Source organism: Symphalangus syndactylus, chromosome 15 (assembly GCF_028878055.3).
Source record: "Symphalangus syndactylus isolate Jambi chromosome 15, NHGRI_mSymSyn1-v2.1_pri, whole genome shotgun sequence".
NCBI lineage: Eukaryota > Metazoa > Chordata > Mammalia > Primates > Hylobatidae > Symphalangus > Symphalangus syndactylus.
Genome location: NC_072437.2, coordinates 74,081,395 through 74,104,308, shown reverse-complemented (window position 1 = coordinate 74,104,308; position 22,914 = coordinate 74,081,395). Strand labels below are relative to the sequence as shown.

The window sequence follows — 22,914 nt, the reverse complement described above, 5'->3', positions numbered from 1 at the left end:
TGGCCCATGCCTGTAATCCCAGCACTTTGGGAGGCTGAGGCCGAGTTCAGGGGATCTCTTGAGCCTAGGAATTTTGAGACCAGCCAGGGCAACATAGTGAGACCTCGTCTCTACCAAAAATAAAAATAAAATTAGCCAGGTGTGGTGGCGATGACCTGTAGTCCCAGGTACTTGGAGGTGGGAGGATCGCCTTAACCTGGGAGGTCGAGGCTGTAGTGAGCCATGATCACAACACTGCACTCCAGCCTGGGTGACAGAACGAGACCCTGTCCTTCCCCACCCCCCAAAAAAGATGAGGTAAGGGAAAGGATTATAGCATGTGACTTTATATGATATAGTGAATAAATGGGATAAATGTATAATGAAGTAATTATTTTTTGTCAGATTTTGATTTTTTTTTTTTTTTCCTGTTCAGATGTGTGGGAGGATTTATCCATATTTTTAGTGTTAAGGTTTATGGAGTAAATAGTGTACCCCTGAAAGGAGGTGGTGGTGGTAGGAATATATTGCATGTGATTACCATGAATATATTGCATATGATTAATTATCCAATAAAAATTGGATAATTGCCTTCCTTGTTATCCTGCAAAAGTTAACATGTAAACTATATGAAATGATTAATGAATGGATATCACATATTTTCTTGAATGTTAGACAAGAATCACTTCATTTAGAATAAAAATAAAATAAAAGTACCCTTTAAATCAATGGTTTCAGTTAGAGTAACATAAAAAGTCATACTGACATTTTAATTCTTTTTTCTATCTTCCTAACAGGTTCTTTGGCATGGACACAAGTTCAGTGGGAGGATTAGAATTGACTGATCAGACTCCTGTTTTATTAGGGAGTACGGCCATGGCAACTAGTCTCACGAATGTAGGAAACTCATTTAGTGGTCCAGCTAATCCTTTAGTGTCTAGATCTAATAAGTTTCAGAACTCGTCAGTGGAAGATGATGATGATGTTGTTTTTATCGAACCTGTACAACCTCCCACACCTTCTGTACCAGTGGTAACTGATCAAAGAACCATAACATTTACATCATCAAAAAATGAAGAATTACAAGGAAATGATTCCAAAATTACTCCTTCCTCAAAAGAGTTGGCATCTCAGAAGGGAAGTGTAAGTGAGACAATTGTCATTGATGATGAAGAGGACATGGAAACAAATCAAGGGCAAGAGAAAAATTCCTCCAATTTTATTGAACGAAGACCTCCTGAGACTAAAAACAGAACCAATGATGTGGATTTCTCCACTTCCAGTTTTTCAAGAAGTAAGGTAAATGCAGGAATGGGTAATAGTGGTATCACCACAGAACCAGACTCTGAAATTCAGATTGCTAATGTTACAACTTTAGAAACAGGTGTAAGCTCTGTGAATGATGGCCAATTAGAAAATACTGACGGGCGAGATATGAACTTAATGATTACACATGTAACATCACTGCAGAATACCAACTTGGGAGATGTCTCTAACGGACTGCAGTCAAGTAATTTTGGTGTTAATATACAAACATACACCCCATCTTTAACTTCACAGACCAAGACTGGAGTAGGACCTTTTAATCCTGGTAGAATGAATGTGGCAGGAGACGTTTTTCAGAATGGAGAATCTGCAACTCATCATAATCCTGGTAAGCAGTAAGAGATACTCTACTTCATGTAAATGAATTTAAACTTTTGACTGCTGCTGTGTTCATTGTAGTAACTGGTATTACCTTGTTTAGTTTCATCATGTGAAATATGTTAATTATATTGAATTTTAAGTTTGGAATTTTAATAAGAATTGTAAAACCATGTATAGTATTTTTCTGTGGATTAATAGAAAGCTAATCATAAAGTAATTTTATATTTAAAGGATTTAAGAAAAAAATACTCTTCACATTCATGACCAAAGTCTAATAATTTGGCAGGGCACGGCGGCTCACACCTGTAATCCCAGCACTTTGGGAGGCCAAGGTGGGTGGATTGCTTGAGCCCGGGAGTTCGAGACCAGTCTAGGCAACATAGCGAGACGCCATCTGTAAATTTAAAAAGCAAAACAAACAAAAGAATGAAGTGTGATAATTTAATATCTTGTTTGTCATGTATTACTTTTTGCTAATAGAATTTTTACTAGTATTTTAGTATATAAATTAGAGAACCAAAAGATTAATATAATAGCACACTTAAAGAACAGTGTAATATTGTACAGTAATTGCATTTAGATTTTTTTTTGAGATGGAGTCTTGCTCTGTCACCCAGGCTGGAGTGCAGTGGCGCGATCTTGGCTCACTGCAATCTCCGCCTCCTGTGTTCAAGCGATTCTCCTCCCTCAGCCTTCCAAGCAGCTGGGATTATAGGCGTCCACCACCACGCATGGCTAACTTTTGTATTTTGTATGGGGTTTTACCATGTTGGCCAGGCCAGGCTGGTCTCAAACTCCTGACCTCAGGTGATCTGCCCACCTCAGCCTCCCAGAGTGCTGGGATTACAGGCGTGAGCCACTGCACCCGGCCGCATTTAAATTTATTTCTGCTTTCCCTGTGCTTATGTAATTTAATTAATTAGTTAATTTTTTGGGACAGGGTGTCTCTCTGTCGCCCAGAGTGGAGTACAGTGGCACAATCTCAGCTCACTGCAACCTCGACCTCTTGAGCTCAGGTGATCCTTCCTCCAGAGTAGCTGGGACCACAGCCTCCAGAGTAGCTGGGACCACAGGCGTGAGCCACCTTGCCTGGCTAGTTAAAAAAAAAAAAAATTATTTGTAGAGATGGAGTCTCACTGTGTTGCCCTGGGCTCAAACATTCCTTCTGCCTTGGCCTCCTAAAGTACTGGGATTCTAGGTATGAGCCACCATGCCCAGCCATCTTATTTTTTATTAAGAGTTGGCTAAGGTTTTCTTTTATTTTTCTCACGTTTGAAGAAAGCCAAACATCACCCTTTTTTTTCTTTTCTAAAACTACTTTAAAGTTATGATTGACATGCAAAAGGCTGTGTATATTTAATGTATACAACTCGATAATGCTGCGTTTATTTTTGACCACGTATCTTTAGCTTTTAGTTAGCATTTTACTACTTAAAAATTTTTTAAAATTATTTTTATTTTTCAAGGGCATAAATAAGCAATACTTTTTTTTCTTATTTATTTATTTATTGACAGAGTCTTGCTGTGTCGCCCAGGCTGGAGTGCAGTGGTGCAATCTGAGCTGACTGCAACCTCTGCCTCCCTAGTAGCTGGAATTATAAATGTGTGCCACCATGCCCGCTAATTTTTGTATTTTTAGTAGAGACGGGGTTTCACCATGTTGGCCAGGTTGGTCTCGAACTCCTGGCCTCAAGTGATCCATCTGCCTCGGCCTCTCAAAGTTCTGGGATTACAGGTGTGAGCCACTGCACCCAGCCCCCCACCATTTTTTTTTTTTTTTAAGGTTGATAGATTTCTTGACTATTTGAAATTGTTTTCTGTGAGCAGCCTTGTTCTGTGAAAACATTAAAATATGGAAGTGATAAGAACTCTGTGCCAGCCTGGACAATATGGTGAAAAAATACAAAATACTGAAAATATGAAAAGTTAGCTAGACGTGGTGGTGCACACCTGTGGTCCCAGCTACTTGGGAGGCTGAGATGGGAGGATTCCTTGAGCCCCGTAGGCAGAGGTTGCAGTGAGCCGAGATTGCACCACTGTATTCCAGCCTGGGTGACAAAGTGAGACCCTGTCTCAAAAACAAAACGAACTCTGTGGCTTTTTCATGACATGTCTGTGGATGTCTCTCTCTCTTTAACCTCTCCTCCATTTCCTCTATGTGTGTGTGTGTCTGTCTGCTTTTCTCTCTCACATACCTCTCTCTGACCCATTCTGTCATCATTTTAGGCTCACTATCCTAGGGATTGTGGAGAATAATGCGAAGTAACTAAAATCTAGGCAGTGTAGAATGCTCTACGAATTGCTAGTTATTTTTCTTATTTGTCGAGTAATGTCTGATGATTGAAGACTGCTTAGAAAATCTATAATTAAAAACAAGAGCTGGTGCCAAGCATGGTGGCTCATGCCTGTCATCCCAGCACTTTGGGAGACCAAGGCAGGAGGATCACTTGAGCTCAGGAGTTTCAGACCAGCCTCTGGGCAACAGAGCAAGACCTTGTCTCTACTAAGGATCAAAAAAACTAGCCAGGGCTGGTTGCGGTGGCTCAAGCCTGTAATCCCAGCATTTTGAGAGGCCAAGGTGGACTGATCATCTGAGGTCAGGAGTTTGAGACCAGCCTGGCCAACATGGTGAAACCCCATCTCGACTAAAATACAAAAATTAGTCGGGCATGGTGGTGCATGCCAGCTGCTCGGGAGGCTGAGGCACGATAATTTGTTGAACCTGGGAGGCGGAGGTTGCAGTGAGCAGAGATTGCACCACTGCACTCCAGCCTGGGTGACAGAGTGAGATCCTGTCTCAAAAAACAAAACAAAACAAAAACCAAAAAAAAAACTAGCCAGGCATGGTGGTGCACACCTGTAGCCTCAGCTACTTGGGAGGCTGAAGCTGGAAGGTCATTTTAAGTCTGGGAGATCAGGGCTGCAGTGAGCTATGATTGTGCCATTACATTCTAGCCCAGGCAGCAGAGTGAGACACTGTCTAAAAAAAATAAAGAGAGCTGAGCATGATGGTGTGGGATGTGGAGCTGTTGAGATATGAGGATCCCTTGAGGCCGGGAGTTGGAGACTGTAGTGATGGTGCCTGTTAATAGCCAGCACACTCCAGCCTGCGCAACACAGTGAGACCCAATCATAGTCCTCCTGAGTAAAGATGACCACTATCAATGCTTTGGGTGGTTGTCTTTTAGTCTTTTTTTTGTATTTTGTTAACCTAGTGGAAATGCAGATCTGTGTAGTTTTGTTGTCTGTTTTTTCCTCCACTGCATTTTCTCATACCATTAAGTATTTATATAAGTTTTAATGGCTGCACAATGGGTATTGATGTAACATTCCCATATTTGGCTTTTACATTGTTTCCCATATTTTGCTGTTGTAGGTTTATGATGAAATATTTGTTCACATTCCTGATTATTTCCTTAGAGTATATTCCTACAAATGAAGTTACTGGGCTAAATGATATGATTACTCCCATGCCCCTAATGATTTTTGGTTTAAAAATACATACCTGGTATATAGTAGTGTTAAAATAAATATGCTCTTTTTTACTCAGTTTTGAAATTTCTTGTTACTTCTAAAACTCCTTATAGGTAGGTAGAAGTGTGGGTATGTGTGTGTGGGTGTATGTGTGAGTTTGTATGAGCATTTTTAACTTACAGAAATATATTGTCATAATGCTTTTTAGAAAGCTCTTAGCAATTTATACTGTCATGAACTGTATGTTAGTCTTTCATTGTAAACTTGCCGCTTAAATAGTGCTCAAATTAGTTTTAAAATAGCTATCTTTTCTTTCTTATATGTAAAAATATAAAGAAAATAATGTTAAGTCTTACCACTGAGAATCAATTAATTAATGGTACATATAATTCTAACCTGAGATCATAGCATAGGTACAGTTTTGCAACCATTCCTGCCACTCCTTTTAATACCTAGCAGTAGATCTTGAAATTTTGTTCATGTCAATATATGCGTGTGAAATTTGTCTATTTTGTCTTTAGCTTGGTTCCAGTTTTTCCTACTTAGATAATTATTTTTAAGAATATTCTTGTGTATACATCTTGGGATACTTAATTCTTTAGGAATATTGCTGGATCAAAGAGACTGTATCATAAGAATTGTGTTCCTGTTTACTCAAACTCTGTAAACTCGTCATCAGAAAAACTGTACACAAAGAGACATATGAATTGGGTCTTGCGTTTATATGCTGATTTTATTTGTAATAGAGAATAATGGATGAAGAGCTATAAAATCTTGGCTATTTATATTGGTTCTTGGACTAATTGTTAATTGGGAAAATTCACCAGCTATCCTTTCATGAAATCCCTTGTATGAAATTGAAGGTTTAGACAAAATGATTAGGCCTTATCTATTCCTAAAAAATTTTTTGATGTTGGAGGAAATAAAAATGTAAAACTAGGGCAAATGTAAATTGAAAATAGAGAAGCACCATTCTTTTCAGTGTCAAGGCAATAGATGCCCTTAAGTTTTGATAGGCTTCTTTAACTATGTATTCAAGTGACGAGCCTACAAAATAGAACACCCCGAGGAGCCAGTATTTGTGTGGGCAAGAGCTGTTTCTTTTAGATATGTTCAAGCATAATTTTTGATTGGAGGCCTTTTTTCCTTTCATAAGATGGAATTACCAGTTCTTCTAGTGACTTTCTTTCTCGTTGATTAGATTTTTACCCATTTATTGAAACTGGTCAGTTACTGTGATGATAGTTAAATAACAGAATTCCAGAATGCACTCTTTATTCTAATAAGTTTGGTGTGTTTTTGTTTTTGTTTTTCAAACTAAGGGGTATTAATACAGTCAGGTAAAATCTGAATAGCCCCACGAAACCATTAGGTTGATGGACTGGGTCAGAACCAAAAAAAAATCCTTTTTAAAGTTTTGGTAGTAAAGAAGTTTTCCCAAGCTCTGGTTATATTTTGTACTGCAAGGAAAATAATTTTTTTCCTGTGCAAGGGCAGCTTTTATGTATGGAAGTTCAAAATACAGGAGAAACTAGAAAGGAAAAAGAAATTTATGAGAGACCAGAGTAGTAGAAATTAGAAGTGATAACCTGAAAAGTTTCAAAATGAAGATAGGTTATGGTATTGGTGGTGCCATGAGAGGCCTGCAGAACAGCAACTAGTGCAGCAAACTGGAGATTTCTTACTAAGCACTAAAGAAGCTTAGCATGAAAGAGAAAAGATGTCCTCTAGCATTAATGGTTACCACACCTCAGTACTGTGCTGTGCTGAACCTTTGCAGTGGTAGAGGAATTTGACGTTGGATTGGTCAGTACAGGCATACCTCATTTTGTAGTGCTTTGTTTATTGCACTTCACAGATAATTGCATTTTACACAAATTGAAGGTTTGTGGCAACATTGAGCCGAGTAAGTCTTTTGGCGTCACTCTTCCAACATCATGTGGTCAGTTCGTGTCTCTGTTTCACATTTTGGTAATTCTCACAATATTTCAGACCTTTTCATTATTATTATATCTGTTACGGTGATCTGTGATCAGTGATCTTTGATGTTACTATTGTAATTGTTTTGGATGCCACAAACCATACCCATATGAGAGTGAACCTAATTGATAAATGTTGTGTGTGTTCTAACTGTCCCTCTCCTTGCACCTGCCTATTCCTTGAGACACAGCAATATTTAGGTCAATTAATAGCCCTATAATGGTTGCAAGTATTCAAGTGAAAGAAAACCTTACATCTCTTGCTTTAAATCAAAAGTTAGCCCTGATTAGGCTTAGTGAGGAATGCATGTTGAAAAGCCTAGAAAGGCTGAGAGCTAGGCCTCTTGAACCAAACAGCCAAATTGTGAATGCAAAGGAAAAGTTCTTGCAGGAAATTAAGACTGCTGCTCCAGTCAGTGAACACAGGAATGATAACAAAGTGAAATAGCACCCCCCCGCCTTTTTTTTTTTTCTTTGGAGACAGGGTCTCACTCTCTCACCCAGTCTGGAGTGCAGTGGTTCGAACTTGGCTCACTGCAGCCTCTGCCTCACAGGCTCAAGAGATCCTCCCATCTCAGCCTCCCGAGTAGCTAGGACCATAAGAATGTGCCACCATGCCTGGTTAATTTTTAAAAAATATTTTTTGTGGAGACAGGGTTTCACTATGTCGCCCAGGCTGATCTCAGACTGCTCAAGCTATCCACCTGCCTCAGACCCCCAAAGTGCCGGGATTACAAGTGTGAGCCACCGTGCCCAGCCGCAAAGCAGCCTTATTGCTGATGTGGAGAAAGTTTAAGTGGTCTGGCTAGAAGATCAAACCAACTATGACATTCCCTTAAGCCAAAGCTTAATCCAGAGTTAGGCCCTAACTCTTTCAGTTTTATGAGAACTGAGAGAGATAAGGAAACAGAAGAAAAGTTTGAAGCTAGTAAAGGTTGGTTCATGAGGTTTAAGGAAATAAGTCATCTCCATAACATAAACGTGCAAGGTGAAGCTGCAAGTGCTGACGTAGAAGTTGTAGCAAGTTTTCCAGAAGATCTAAGATAATTGATGTAGGTGGCAACATGAAACAACGGATTTTCAGTGTAGACAAAACAGCTGATGGCTCTCTTGTTAGGGGTTAATATAGTTAGTGACTGTAAGTTGAAGCCAGTGCTCATTTACCATTCTGAAAATCGTAGGGTCCTTAAGAATGATGATAAATGTACTCTGCCTGTGCTTTATAAGTGGAACAACAAAGCCCAGATGACAACATGTGTGTTTACAGCATGGTTTACTGAATAGTTTAAACTAGTGTTGAGACCTTCTGCTCAGCAGAAATGATTCCTTTTAAAATATTACTGCCCAGTACACCTGGTCATCCAGGAGCTCTGATGGAGATGTACAAGGAGATGAGTGTTGTTTTCATACCTGCTACCACAATATTCATTCCGTAGCCTGTGGATCAAGGAGTAATTTTGACTTTTAAGTATTACTATTTAAGAAATACATTTCGTAAGGCTGTAACTGCCATAGATAGTGATTCCTCTGATGGATCTAGGCAAAGTAAATTGAAAGCCTTCTGGAAAGGATTCGCCATTCTCAGTGCCCTTATGAACATTTGTAATTCATGGGAGAAGGCCAAAACAGCATTATTAACCAGAGTTTGGAAGAAGTTGATTTCAACTCTCATGAATGATGAAGGGTTCAAGGCTTTAGTGGAGGAAGTAATTGTAGATGTGGTGGAAATAGCATGAGAACTAGAATTAGTAGTGGAACCTGAATGAGGCCGGGCATGGAGGCTCATGCCTATAATCCCAGCACTTTGGGTGACTGAGGCAAATTGATTGGTTGAGGCCAGGAGTTCAAGACCAGCCTGGCCAACATGGTAAAACCCCTGTCTTTACTAAAAATGTAAAAATTAGCTAGGTGTGGTGGTGCACACCTGTAATCCCAGCTGCTTGGGAGACTGAGGCATGAGAATTGCTTGATCCCAGGAGGTGGAGGTTGCAGTGGGCCAAGACTGCACCACTGCACTCCAGCCTGGGCTACAGAGAGAGACTGTCTCAAAAGAAAAAAAAAAACAAAAACAAAAGTAGAGCCTGAAGATGAGATTGAATTGCTGCAATCTCGTGATAAAACTTGCATAGATGAGGAGTTGCTTTTTATGGTTGAGCAAATAGAGTGGTTTCTTGAGATGCATCTATTCCTGGTGAAGATACTGTGAATGTTGTTGAAATGACAACAAAGGATTTAGAGTATTACATAAACTTATTTGATAAAGCAGTTGCAGGGGTTGAGAAGATTGCCTCTGATTTTGAAAGAAGCTCTAGTGTGGGTAAACTGCTGTCAAACAGCAGAAGAGTTCATTGATGGGGTAAAGATCATTGTTGTCTTATTTTAAGAAATTGCCACAGCCAACTGGCAGCCACCATCGTGATCAGTCAGCAGCTATCAGCATTGAGGCAGGGCCCTCCACCAGCAGAAAGATTACAGCTTGATGAAAGCTCACATGATTAGTATTTTTTTTTTGGCAATAAAGTATTTTTAAATTAAGATATGTAGATTTTTAAAAGATATAATACTATTGTACAATTAATAGACTACGTTATAGTGTAAGCATAACATTTTTTGTGAAACCAAAAAAGTTCCCGTGTCTTGCTTTATTGCAGTATTAGCTTTATTGCAGTGATCTGGAACTGAACCAGAAATATTTCTGAGATATGCTTGTATACATTGGTTTAATTCCATCATTTCTGTGTTAACACTCTTTCTATGAGATTATGTGTTACATTTAAAGGCCATGAAACTAAACATGTATATGGAAAAGCTGTTCTTAAAAATATGTCTTGGAAATAATTATAAACTTTATTAGACTTGCATTACATTTGTCAAAGATTCTAGTTAGGATTTTATTATTCTTTAATGTTGATATATGTGTTCCTTGCCTAAAGTAATATTTTATAAATACGTGAATACTTCCTGCTTAATAACTAGTGACATTTTTTAATACTTCCTATATGCCAGTTATTATGCTTTATTATATGTCTTACCTCATTTAATGTTTACCATTAGCATGAGGTTGATACCATTTCAGGCGCTCTAAAGAGTTAAGTAGCTTCCCAATCTTGTAAGCGATGGAGCTGGTATGCAAACCATTCTTTTTTCTTTTAATTAATTTTTAAAAAATTGACAAAACTTGTGTATTTATTTATTGTGTACAACATGTTGCTTTGAAGTAGATATACATTGTGGGAATGGTTAGATTGAGCTCTGTGTTACCCGACATACCATTTTTTTGTGCTGAGAACACTTCAAATCTAATGTTAACTATTTTAAAGAATATAGTGCATTGTTACTGTGACATTCTTACTCCAAAACTTAGTGCTATATGCCTCTCTGCTATGTTGCTGTTCTGTTAACATCTTAAAATTGTATGAAATGGGAAGTTAATATTTCTCCGATAAATTTTATTATGTATAAACAAACACTTGTTTCATTACTCTTTTCTTGTGCATTTTGTTTTTAAGATTCTTGGATCTCCCAGTCAGCTTCATTTCCCCGTAATCAGAAACAACCAGGGGTGGACTCTTTATCACCAGTGGCCTCACTTCCTAAACAGATTTTCCAGCCTTCTGCCCAACAGCAGCCTACTAAACCAGTTAAAGTCACTTGTGCAAACTGCAAAAAACCTTTACAGAAGGGCCAGACAGCTTATCAACGAAAAGGATCAGCTCATCTCTTTTGTTCTACCACCTGCCTTTCTTCCTTCTCCCACAAGCCTGCTCCAAAGAAACTCTGTGTTATGTGTAAAAAGTAAGGTTTACCTTTCAACATAATTCCATATAGTCGAATTTTGGTGTTGTAAAATTTTAAGAAAAATGAAACAGATTTGTAATACCTTTGGAAACTTCCCTATCAAGTCCAGGTGGCATATGGATAAAAGGCTTCCTGTTTGGATAGGCATTGGAGTTGATTTCGATAGGTCCTTATAATTAATTTTGTCTGTAATCTCCATTGGACTCCTTGATTTTGTAACAATACATACTTATTTACATGATTAATGAGAAGAAATTAGTTCTTATAGTCAAAAATGCTAAGCAGTTTATGCGTGATTCTGTATTAAAATTGGTTAAATTTTACACTATCTTCAGATCAAGATTATAAAATTGGCAAGTCTTTGGATTTTATGTGTGTTTGTTTTGAACATTAAGTCATTAGAAATAGTATTTCAAGACTCAGGTACCAATTTTTAGCCAGCCTTAGAAAGACAGGATCCTCTCTTCTGCTGTTTTTTTCTTTTTCTTTTTCTTTTTTCTTTTTTTTAGGCAGAGTCTCACTCTGTAGCCCAGGCTGGCGTGCAATGGTGCAATCTCAGCTCACTGCAGCCTCTACCTTCCGGGTCCTCCACCTCCTGGGTATAAGCAATTATCCTGCCTCAGCCTCCCAAGTAGTTAGGATTACAGGCTTTTGCCACCATGCCCAGCTAATTTTTGTATTTTTAGTACAGATGAGGTTTCACCATGTTGTCCAGACTGGTCTTGAACTCCTGACCTCAGGTGATCTGCCCACCTCAGCCTCCCAAAGTGCTGGGGTTATAGGCGTGAGCCACCATGCCCAGCCCTCTTCTGCTGTTTTTTTTTAAATCTAGCTTCACTGGTTAAAAATAGCTGGAATATGGTGTGTTATATGCAAGGTAAAGCCTGGTGGCCTTTCTGTACCGTATCTTGGAGCAGCTCAGTTCTGTGAAGCTATATTTAGATCTTGAATTTTACAAAGAGCTTAGTGTTCTGTACATGTTTAATAAATTCAAATACTGAAACAATTGTTACACAGATTGCTTTGCAGTAGTAAACTTAAATACTACAGTGTAGGATCTTGAAAATCAGAATAAAAGGAAAACTTCAAAGGTCATCAGTATTGTCAGTTTGTTTTGTTTTGTTTTGAGACGGATTCTCGCCCTGTCGCCCTGGCTGGAGTGCCGTGGCGCTGGTCTCTGCTCACTGCAAGCTCCGCCTCCCAGGTTCACGCCGTTCTGCCTCAGCCTCCTGAGTGGCTGGGGCTACAGGTGCTCGCCACCACGCCCGGCTAATTTTTTGTATTTTTAGTAGAGACGGGGTTTCACCGTGTTAACCAGGATGGTCTCGATCTCCTGACCTCGTGATCTGCCTGCCTCAGCCTCCCAAAGTGCTGGGATTACAGGCGTGAGCCACTGTGCTCAGCAGTATTGTCATTTTCTAACATTTCTACTTACTGTTGGAGAGCCATGTTAATAGTGGGTGAGGTTATTTGGGGATGGGGTGTGTGGGTATGTTTAAGTTCAGTTATCCTTCTAGAACATATACCATATTCCTATGACCCGGATACCTCTTACTTTCTACTTATCCAGGGGAGGGAATTGAACAGGTTATACCTCAGTAAATTAATCCTTAACATTAATTCCATATAAATAATAACAGCTTTTCTTTTTTTAGTTTTCCCAATATTTGAAATCCTTTTTAGTGAATTTAAAGATAAATTGAGTAGTGGCAAAGATTTAATAGTATAAAATATTTTTGCTTCTCAAAAGTCTTTATTTCCAAACATTTTATTAAGAATGTCTAATAAATAAAAATGATTTATTAAATCCAAGAATGATGTTTGATTTGCAGGACTTAGTCTATAGAAATGAAAAATGTCACTTACGACTCTTATATTTGATTTCTTTTAAAATGGAATTTTAATATGTACCACTTATTTTTCAGAGATATAACTACAATGAAAGGAACCATTGTTGCTCAAGTGGATTCAAGTGAGTCCTTCCAGGAATTCTGTAGTACATCTTGTTTATCTCTCTATGAAGACAAACAGAATCCTACTAAAGGAGCTCTAAATAAATCAAGATGTACAATCTGTGGTAAACTAACTGAGGTTTGTATTTTTTTACTTTATCATTTAATTCTAACAAATAGGAATATTTTAAACTTCATTTAAGAACTATTAGATAATCTTTTATCAGTTCCTTAAAAATGAATATATATAAAGACTATCTTATAAATATCCTATTATGTAAGCTGATTCTCCCATAGGATCTTATCTTATAAATATCCTTTTATATAATCTGATTCTTGCAGAGGATGATTTCGGAAAAATCATTGTGTTAATTGCCTTTTTTTCCCCTGAGGTTGGGAGCACTCACAGACAAAACCATAGTGTTGAGGTCAATTTTTGTCTAGTAATATATTTATTTAAACAAGCGGGCAGGCTACACAAGAAATACTACAAATAATTTTGCTGAGAAGTAGAACAATTGGAATATTTTTTTGATAACCTCACATTATTAATATTGTGTTAAATAAAAAGTAATCTGTTTATATATGTCATTTGAATGATTTATAATGGTTCTCCCCTCCTCATTTTTCTAGAGAAATGTACTTTATTTATAGTTTTTAAAAATTGGTCTAAAGATTTTTAGTCTATGAAGTTTAATATCACCACTACCCAAACTTGGTTTTCTGTCATCTTCTGATACCTCTGGAGAAGTTTGTAGTGATGTCACTGATGGGTTTTTTCTTTTTTCAGTGCCATACATGTGTTCCTGTGTGTATAAAAACAATTTAAATAATTATGAAAATGAGGCCAGGCTCAGTAGCTCACACCTATATAATCCTAGCACTTTGGGAAGCCAAGGTGGGAGGATCACTTGAGGCCAGGGGTTTGAAATCAGCCTGGGAAGCATAGTGGGACCCTATCTCTACCTAAAAGAAAAAATGTTAGTTAGGCGTGGTTGTGTGTGTCTGTAGTCTCAGCTACTCTGGAGGCTGAGGTAGGAGGATTGCTTGAGCCCAGGAGATTTAGGCTGCAGTCAGCTTTGATGGTGCCACTGTACTTTAGCCTGGGTGATGAGTGAGACCCTGTCTTTAAAAAAAAAAAAAAAAAAAAAGAAAAAGCATCATTTTTTCCTTTTCTCCAAACAAGCCTTATTGGGACATCTTTATTTCTGTTCAGAATGCTTTAATATTTAGCTGCTTGTCAGATTGATCTGTTTTGTGAGATATTGTTTATTTTTCTTTTAGATTCGCCATGAAGTCAGCTTTAAAAATATGACTCATAAGCTGTGCAGTGACCACTGCTTTAATAGATATAGAATGGCCAATGGTTTAATAATGAATTGCTGTGAACAGTGTGGAGAGTACTTGCCCAGTAAAGGTGCTGGAAATAATGTTCTGGTGATCGATGGTCAACAGAAAAGATTTTGCTGTCAAAGTTGTGTCAGTGAATACAAACAGGTAATTCATGTTCTAATCAAAATTGGGCATTCTTTAGAATGTGCTTGAAAGTGTTGTAATAATTTTACTCTAACAGTGTTTATTAACTGGATTTATCTTAGAATTTCATTTAATTCAATTATTGTTTTCATATCATGGAGCATACTGAATGCATATTGCTTTGTACCATTAAAGTTGAACCATCGTAAGTCAGGGACCATCTGTATTTATTCATTTGAGGTAGGTCATTTCTGTGATGGAGTTAAGTCTGGGTAAACCCGTTGTAAGTTGGAAATGTCTTAAAATGCACCTTTGACTTAGGTATTTTCAACTTAGAATGGGTTTATCAGGATGTAACTCCATTCTTAGGGAACATCTGTGTATGTAGATTATTGGCAGTAAATTTAATATTTTACGTATAATGGTAAATGCTATCAGAATGATTCCTCTTTTCAATTTATTTCCTTTTTGGGAGTTGGAGAGGGGCTGCAAATATTATTTTTCAAACTTTTAAAGCTCAGCTTTGAAGTGGTCATATTGTTTATATTTAAATTTTAAGGTTAATGTTGTTATAATTTTTTTTTTGAGACGGAGTTTCGCTCTTGTTTCCTAAGCTGGAGTGCATTGGCGTGATCTCAGCTCACTGCAGCCTCCGCCTCCCAGGTTCAAGCGATTGTCCTGCCTCAGCCTCCCAAGTAGCTCGGATTACAGGCATGCGCCACCATGCCTGGCTAATTTTTTGTATTTTTAGTAGAAACGGGGTTTCGCCATGTTAGCCAGGCTGGTCGAACTCCTGACCCCGGGTGATCCACCTGCCTCGGCCTCCCAAAGTGCTGGGATTACAGGCGTGAGCCACTGCACCCGTCCAAGTTAATGTTATTTTAAGGACTTTTTGATTTCTAGTTTTATTCCATTGCTCATTGGAAAGATACTCTGTGTGATTTCAGTCTTCATAAATTTATTTGTTAAATGTTTTATCAGAAATTATTATTGCTTTAAAGATCTTTTTGCTGTCTGCAGAGAAGGTTATATGAACTTTCTCCCTCTTTAGTTTTTTTTTTTTTTTTAAAGGCAAGTCCCACTCTGTTGCCCAGGCTGGAGTGCATTGGCGTAATTTTGGCTCACTGCAACTTCCGCCTCCTGGGTTCAAGTGATTCTCCTGCCTCAGCCTCCTGAGTAGCTGGGATTACAGGCGTGCACCACCATGCTGAGCTGATTTTTGTATTTTTACTAGAGATGGGGATTCACCATGTTGGCCAGGCTGGTCTCACACTCCTGAGCTCAAGTGATCTGTGAGCTTCAGCCTCCCAAAGTGCTGGGATTACAGGCATGAGCTATCACGCCTGGCCTTAGATTTATTAAGGTGTGAGTTATATAGTAGTCCTTTCTCATGCAAAGTTTTGTTTTTTGTGGTTTCAATTACTCACAGTCAGCTGCAGTTTCCAAATAGGTGAGTAGACTACAATAAGATAATTTCAGAAAGTAATTAATTATAGGTGAGTAGACTACAGTAAGATAATTTGAGAGAGATTAATTATAACTAACTGTAATTGTTGTTTTTTGTTTTGTTCTGAGACAGGGTCTTGCTCTGTTGGCCAAGCTGGAGTGCAGTGGTGCAATCTCAGCTCACTGCAATCTCCTTTTCCTGGGTTCAAATGATTCTCCTTGCTTCAGCCTCCTGAGTGGCTGGGATTACAGGCATATGCCACCATGCCCAACTAATTTTTGTATTTTTAGTAGCGATTGGGTTTCACCATGTTGTCCATGCTGGTCTCAAACTCCTGACCTCAAGTGATTTGCCCACCTCAGCCTTCCAAAGTGCTGGGATTACAGGCGTAAGCCACCATTCCCTGCCAATTGTTGTTAATCTCTTGCTGTGGCTAATTAGAAATTAAACTTTATCGTAGGTATGTGTCTATGGGAAAAGACATAGTATCAAAAGTTTTAGGCATCCACTAGGAGCCTCAGAATATATCTCTCAAGGATAAGAGGTGGCACTGCCATATTAGTAGATTTCCTAATCTATTGAGCCATCCTTGTATTCCTAGAATAAACTATGCCAGATAATTATTTTTCCAAAAATGTGCATACATTCTGATGGCTAATACTTTATTTGGTACTTTTGCATTGATATTTGTAAGTAAGATTGGTCAGTAATGTCCTTTTTTGTGTGCATTCTTTAAGGTATCAGTGTTACATTTGCTTTATAAAAATGTCCAGAGGAAAATTCATTTCCTCATATACTTAAAGCAGTAAAAGTGAAAATAAATGAATTAAATAGTCCACTGAAAAACCTGGAAAAAGAAAAATAAACTGAAACAGAAGAAAGGAAATAAAGATAAAAGGATAAACTAATTAGGAATTTTAAAACAGTATTAACATTGTTCAGAATGTTGCCTCATTGAAAAATCAGGTCTTCAAAAACTAGGGAAAAAATACCCAATTGTTAATCAGGAAAAGAGGTTTAAAAACAGAAATACGTAAAATAAGGAATGACAGGGTAGATAGGAACATCAAAAGAACTTGACAAAAATCAGTCATAAGAACTAATTTATATAGCCCTATATAAAAATGTTGAACCTAGATTGAGTAATTTCCTGTGAAAATATAGTTTCACCAACTGGACTTCAGTGCAGACAAAATTAAGTGGACAAATTTCTATAGATGAAATAGACATAATTATTAAAGTACTACCCCCAACAAGGACCAGGCTCTGATGTTTTCATAGGGGAATTCTATCAAATTTAAACAAGAAAATCTCAGTGCTATTTAAACAATTCCAGAGCATAAAAAGGAAGGAAAGTAACTCGTAAGTCTTTTAAACATTGTGGTAGAGTATATGTAACATAAAATTTGCAGTTTTAAGTATTTTTAAGTATATAAGTGAGTGGCATTAGTTATATTTACAATGTTGTGCCACTGTTGACTCTATTTCTGAAACTTTTGCATCATGCTGTACAAAAACTGACATTAGCCAGTAACTCCCATTTTTTTCTATCCCAGTCCTTGGTAACTTAGTACTTTCTGTCTCTATGAATTCGTATATTCTAGATATTCATGTAAGTGAAATTATATAATATTTATCTTTTTGCATCTGGGTTATTTTACCTGAAAGCTGAAACATTATGCTTTCAGTTTCATCCATAGTATAGCCATGATCAGAACATCTTACTTTTTATGGCTGAATAATATTCATTATATGTATATGCCACATTCTGTTTATCGATTTGTTGTCCCTATGATAGATGTTGCGTTGTTGCCACCTTTGACTATTGTGAATAATGCTGCAGTGAATATTGGTGTATAAATTTGATATAAGTATCCTGGTTTTCCATTCTTTTGAATGAGTGTGGATTTGCTCAGTCATAGGGTAATTCTCTGTTTTACCTTTTGAAGAATTGTCAAACTATTTTACACAACCGTACCATTTTATGTTCTCAACAGCAATGTACAAGGCTTCTATTTTCTCTACATCTTTGCCTACACTTGTTATTTTCCATGTTTTAAGCTTTTGATTTTTCTTGTAGATATCTTAGTGCGTGTGCGGTGGTATCTTATGATTTTGATTTGCATTTCCCTAATGACTAATGACAATGAACAATTTTTCTTTTATTTTTTTTATTTTTTTTTATTTTTGAGACAGAGTCTCGCTCTATTACCCAGGTTGGAGTGCAGGTGCACAATCTTGGCTCACTGCAACCTCTGCTTCCTGGGCTCAAGGGATCCTTCTGTCTCAGCCTCCTGAGTAGCTGGGACCACAGGTACGGGCCACTACGCCTGGCGAATTTTTTGTATTTTTTGGAGACATAGGGTTTCATTCACCATGTTGTTCAGGCCTGGTCTCGAACTCCTAAGCTCAAGCCATCTGCCTGCCTTGGCCTCCCAAAGTGCTAGGATTACAGGTGTGAGCCACCGCACCTGGCCAGTGAGCAATTTTTTCATTTGCTTGTTGGCCATTTGTGTATCATCTTTGGAGAAGTATCTATTCAAGGCCTGTCTCTGTTTTTGAATTGGGTTTTGTAGTTTAGTTCTTTTTTCTTGTTTTGTTTTTTGTTTGTTTGTTTGTTTTTGAGATGGAGTCTCCGTCTGTTGCCCAGGCTGGAGTGCAGCAGCGAGATCTTGGCTCACTGTAACCTCTGCCTCCTGGGTTCAAGCGATTCTCCTGCCTCAGCCTCCTGAGTAGCTGAGATTACAGGTGCGTGCCACCACACCTGGCTAATTTTTGTATTTTTAGTAGAGACGGGGTTTCACCATGTTGGTGAGGCTGGTCTCAAACTCCTGACCTCGTGATCTGCCCACCTCGGCCTCCCCAAGTGCTGGGATTACAGGCGTGAGCCACTGCTCCCGGCCCTCTTTTATTTTTAGTTGATATGTAATACTTGTATATAGGTAGGGGGTACAGAGTGATGTTTTTATACATGTATAAAATGTGGAATGTTCAAATCAGGGTAATTAAGATAGCCATCACCCCAAAATTATTTTTTTATGTTGGGAACATTCAAAATTCTCTCTTTTAGCCTTTTGAATCTATCCAATAATAATTGTTAACTGTATTCATTCTATAGTGCTATGGAACAATAGAACTTACTCCTCCTATATAGCTATACTTTTGTATCCCTTTGTACTTTTGTTCTTGAGTTGAAGGAGTTCTTTATATCATGTACAGTTTGAGTATCCCTTATCTGAAATGCTTGGGACCCAAAGTGTTACAGATTTTAGGTTTTTCAAATTTTAGAATATTTACATTATACTTACATTCAAACAATCCAAATCTGAAAAATCCAAAATACAAAATGCTTCAATGAGCATTTCCTTTGAGCGTCATATTGGTAATTGAAAAGTTTTGGGTTTTAGGGCATTTCAGATTTTTTGCATTTGGGTTGCTCATTCTGTATATGTTTGGCAAATACTGTCTTCCATTATTTAGGTTTTTGTTTTACTTTCTCAATAATGTCCTTTGATGTGCAGAAGTTTTTATTTTTTTATTTTTATTTTTTTGGGGTGAAGGAGTCTTGCTCTGTCACCCAGGCTGGAGTGCAATGGCACGATCTTGGCTCACTGCAACCTCTGCCTCCTGGGTTTGAGTGATTCTCCTGCCTCAGCCTCCCGGGCAGCTGGGATTACAGGTGTGTGCCACCATGCCTAATTTTTGTATTTTTTTTCTTTCTTGAGATGGAGTCTTGCTCTGTTGCTCAGGCTGGAGTGCGGTGGCACAGTCTCTGCTCACTGCAACCTCCACCTCCCGTGTTCAAGCAATTATCGTGCCTCAGCCTCTCGAGTAGCTGGGATTACAGGTGCACGCCACCATGCCCAGCTAATTTTTTGTATTTTTAGTAGAAACGGGGTTTCACCTTGATGGCCAAGCTGGTTTCAAACTCCTGATGTCAAGTGAGCCACCTGCCTTGACCTCCCAAAGTGCTAGGATTACAGGCATGAGCCACAGCGCCTGGCCTAATATTTGTGTTTTTAGTAGAGATGGGGTTTCACCATGTTGGCCAGGCTGGTCTCGAATTCCTGACCTTCAGTGATCCTCCTGCCTTGGCCTCCCAAAGTACTGAAATTACAGGCGTGAGCCTCCGTGCCCAGTCTTTTTTTGAGATGGATCTCGGTCTGTAGCCCAGGCTGGAGTGCGGTAGTGTGATCTCAGCTCTCTGCAGCCTCTGCCTCCTGGGTCCAAGCAATTTTTCCGCGTCAGCCTCCCAAGTAGCTAGGTCTATAGGCATAGGCCACCATGTCCAACTAATTTTTGTATTTTTTTAGTAGAGTCGGGGTTTCACCAGGTTGGCCAGGCTGATCTCAAACTCCTGACTTCAAGTGATCTGTCCTTCTCAGCCTCTCAAAGCGCTGGGATTACAGGTGTGAGCCACCACGCCCAGCTGGAAGTTTTAAATTTTGATTTACCCATTGTTTTCTTTTGGTCGTACTTTTGGTGTCATTTAAGAATCTGTTGCCAAATCCCAGGTCATGGTTTTTCTCTACAGTTTCTTCTAAGAGTTTTATGAGTTTAGCTCTTAATTAGGTATTTGATCCATTTTAATTTACTTTTTGTTTATTATGTGAGGCAGGGGTCCAACTTCATTCTTTTGTACTGGAATTCCAGTTTTCCCACCACCACCTGTTGAAGGGATTATTCTTTCTCTATGGAATGGACTTATCACACTTGTCAAATACTAATTGGCCAGAGATCATTTCTATGTTCCACTGATCCACATGTGTGATCTTATGTATGTGCCACACTATTTTGATTACTGTATCTTTGTAGTAAGCTTTGAAATCAGGAAATGTGAGTTTTCCAACTTTGTTTTTTGTCAAGATTGTTGGAATATTCTGGATCCATTCTAATTTTATATGAATTTGAAGATTGGCTTTTCTATTTCTGCAGAAGAGTTTGTTGGAATTTTTATATAAATTGCATTGAATCTGTAGATTGCTTTGGGTAGTATTGACATCTTAGCAATAGTAAGTTATTCTGTCTGTGAAAATGGCATTTATGAAGACATACCATTTATTTATGTCTTCTTTAATTTCTTTCAGCAGTCTTGTGGTTTTTAGTGTACAAGTCTTCACCTCCTTTGCTGCATTTATTCCTATTTATTCTTTTAATGCTATTTCTAGTGGATTTGCTTTGTTAATTTCCTTTTCAGATTGTACATTACTAGTGTATAGAAACACATCTGATTTTTGTACATTGATCATGTGCTGTGCAACTTTACTGAATGTTAGCTTTACTAGCTTTATGAGTTTCTTGGTATTTTTCTCTTTATGAGTTTCATGTCATCTGTGAATAGAGATAGTTTTACTTTTTTCCAGTTTGGATGCATTCTATTTCTTAACTAATGGTTGTGGCTATAACTTTCAATACTGTGTCAAATAGACGTGGTGAAAGTGGGCGTCCTTGTTGCTGATCTTAGAAGAAAATAATTCTTTTACCATTGAGTCTGATGTTAGAATGGGTTGTTCATATGTATGGCTTTTAGTATGTTGAAGTAGTTTCTTTGTATTACTTTTTTTATTCAGTTTTTTAAAATCATAAAAAGGTGTTGAATTTTTCAAATGCTTTTTCTACATCCTTTGAGATGATCATGTGGTCTTTATCTTTGCTCTTATTTATGTGATAATGTTACATGGATTGATTTCTTTATGTTGAACCACACTTTTATTGGGATAAATCCCTACTTGATTATGGTGCATAATCCTTTTAATATATTGAATTCAGTTTAGTAGTACTTTGTTGAGGATCTTTGCATCTATATTCTTGTGGGATACTGGTCTCTGATTTTCTTTCTTTTGATGTCTTCATCTGTCTTTGGAATGAGGGTAATGCTGGCCTCATAGAATGGGGTGGGTGAGACATCTTGTATCTTCTGATTTTTGGAAGCATGAGAATTGGTGTTAATTCTTTAAATATTTGGTAGAATTTACCTGTGAAGTCATCTGATCTTGGCCTTCTCTTTTTTGGGACTTTTTGTTTGTTTGCGAGTCAGAGTCTTGCTCTGTCGCCCAGGCTGGAGTGCAGTGGTGTGATCTTGGCTCACTGCAACCCCCGCCTCCCAGGTTCAAGCAATTCTCCTGCCTCAGCTTCCTGAGTAACTGGGACTACAGGTGCCTGCCACCACACCCAGCTAATTTTTGAATTTTTAGTAGAGATGGGGTTTCACCATGTTGGCCAGAATGGTCTCGATCTCCTGACCTCATGATCCACCCACCTCAGCCTCCCAAAGTGTTGGGATTATAGGCGTAAGCCACTGCGCCCGGGCAGGACGTTTTTGATGACTGAGTCTCTTGTTACAGGTCTGTTCACATTTTCTGTGTCTTCTTGTGTCAGTTTTGGTGGTTTGTGTGTTTTTAGGAATTTGTGTATTTCATCTAGGTTGTGTAATTTGTTGATGTACTATTGTTCATAGCATTTTCTTGTACTACTTTTTATTTCAGGAATGCCGGTAGTAATGTCTCCCATATTTTATTCTTTGTGTCTATTCTCTTGATATTTTAAAATGACCAACTTTTGGGTTTGTTTCTCTCACTTTTTCTGTTCTGTTTTATTTTTCCTTCTCTAATCTTTATTATTTCCTTTCTTCTGCTAGCTTTGGGTTTAGTGATCTCGTTGTTTTCCTCAAGGTGGTGAGAAGTTAGGTTATTTATTTGAGTGTTTTTTTTTTTTTTTTTTTTTTTTTTTTTTTGAGACAAAGTCTCACTCTGTTGCCCAGGCTGGAACGCAGTGGCATGATCTTAGCTCACTGCACCCCCACCTCCCAGGTTCAAGCGATTATCCTGCATCCGCCACCTGAGTAGCTGGGATTACGGGCATGTGCCACCACACCTGGCTAATTTTTGTATTTTTAGTAGAGATGGGGTTTCACCATGTTAGACTGGTCTTGAACTCCTGACCTCAGGTGATTTGCTCGCCTCAGCCTTCCAAAGTGCTGGGATTATAGGTTGAGCCACTGTGCCTGGCCTTTCTTTTTTTTTTTTTTTTTTTTAACATAAGCATTTACAATTATAAATAAAATTTTCTCTGATTACTATTTAAGTTGCATCTCAGAACTTTTGGTATTCTTTTAGTTTTGTTTTCACTCATCTCTAAGTATTTAAAAATTTCCTGTGATTTC

General features: G+C 38.2%; 1 protein-coding gene across 6 annotated transcripts in view; it reads left to right on the top strand.

Annotated features, from left to right (window-relative positions):
• Positions 1-22,914, top strand: part of ZMYM2 (zinc finger MYM-type containing 2) — a 128,995-nt gene that overhangs the window by 34,323 nt on the left and 71,758 nt on the right. For 3 of the 6 annotated variants that reach the window (XM_055244056.2, XM_063619010.1, XM_063619011.1), the window contains exons 3-7: positions 777-1,278; positions 1,540-1,633; positions 10,589-10,874; positions 12,803-12,968; positions 14,114-14,326. In XM_055244056.2, the coding sequence (XP_055100031.1) occupies positions 787-1,278; positions 1,540-1,633; positions 10,589-10,874; positions 12,803-12,968; positions 14,114-14,326 (1,251 nt within the window). In that variant the 5' untranslated portion in view covers positions 777-786. Of the gene's footprint in view, positions 1-776; positions 1,634-10,588; positions 10,875-12,802; positions 12,969-14,113; positions 14,327-22,914 lie in introns of all 6 variants that reach the window. The other 3 variants (XM_055244054.2, XM_063619008.1, XM_063619009.1) reach the window with 1 other exon arrangement.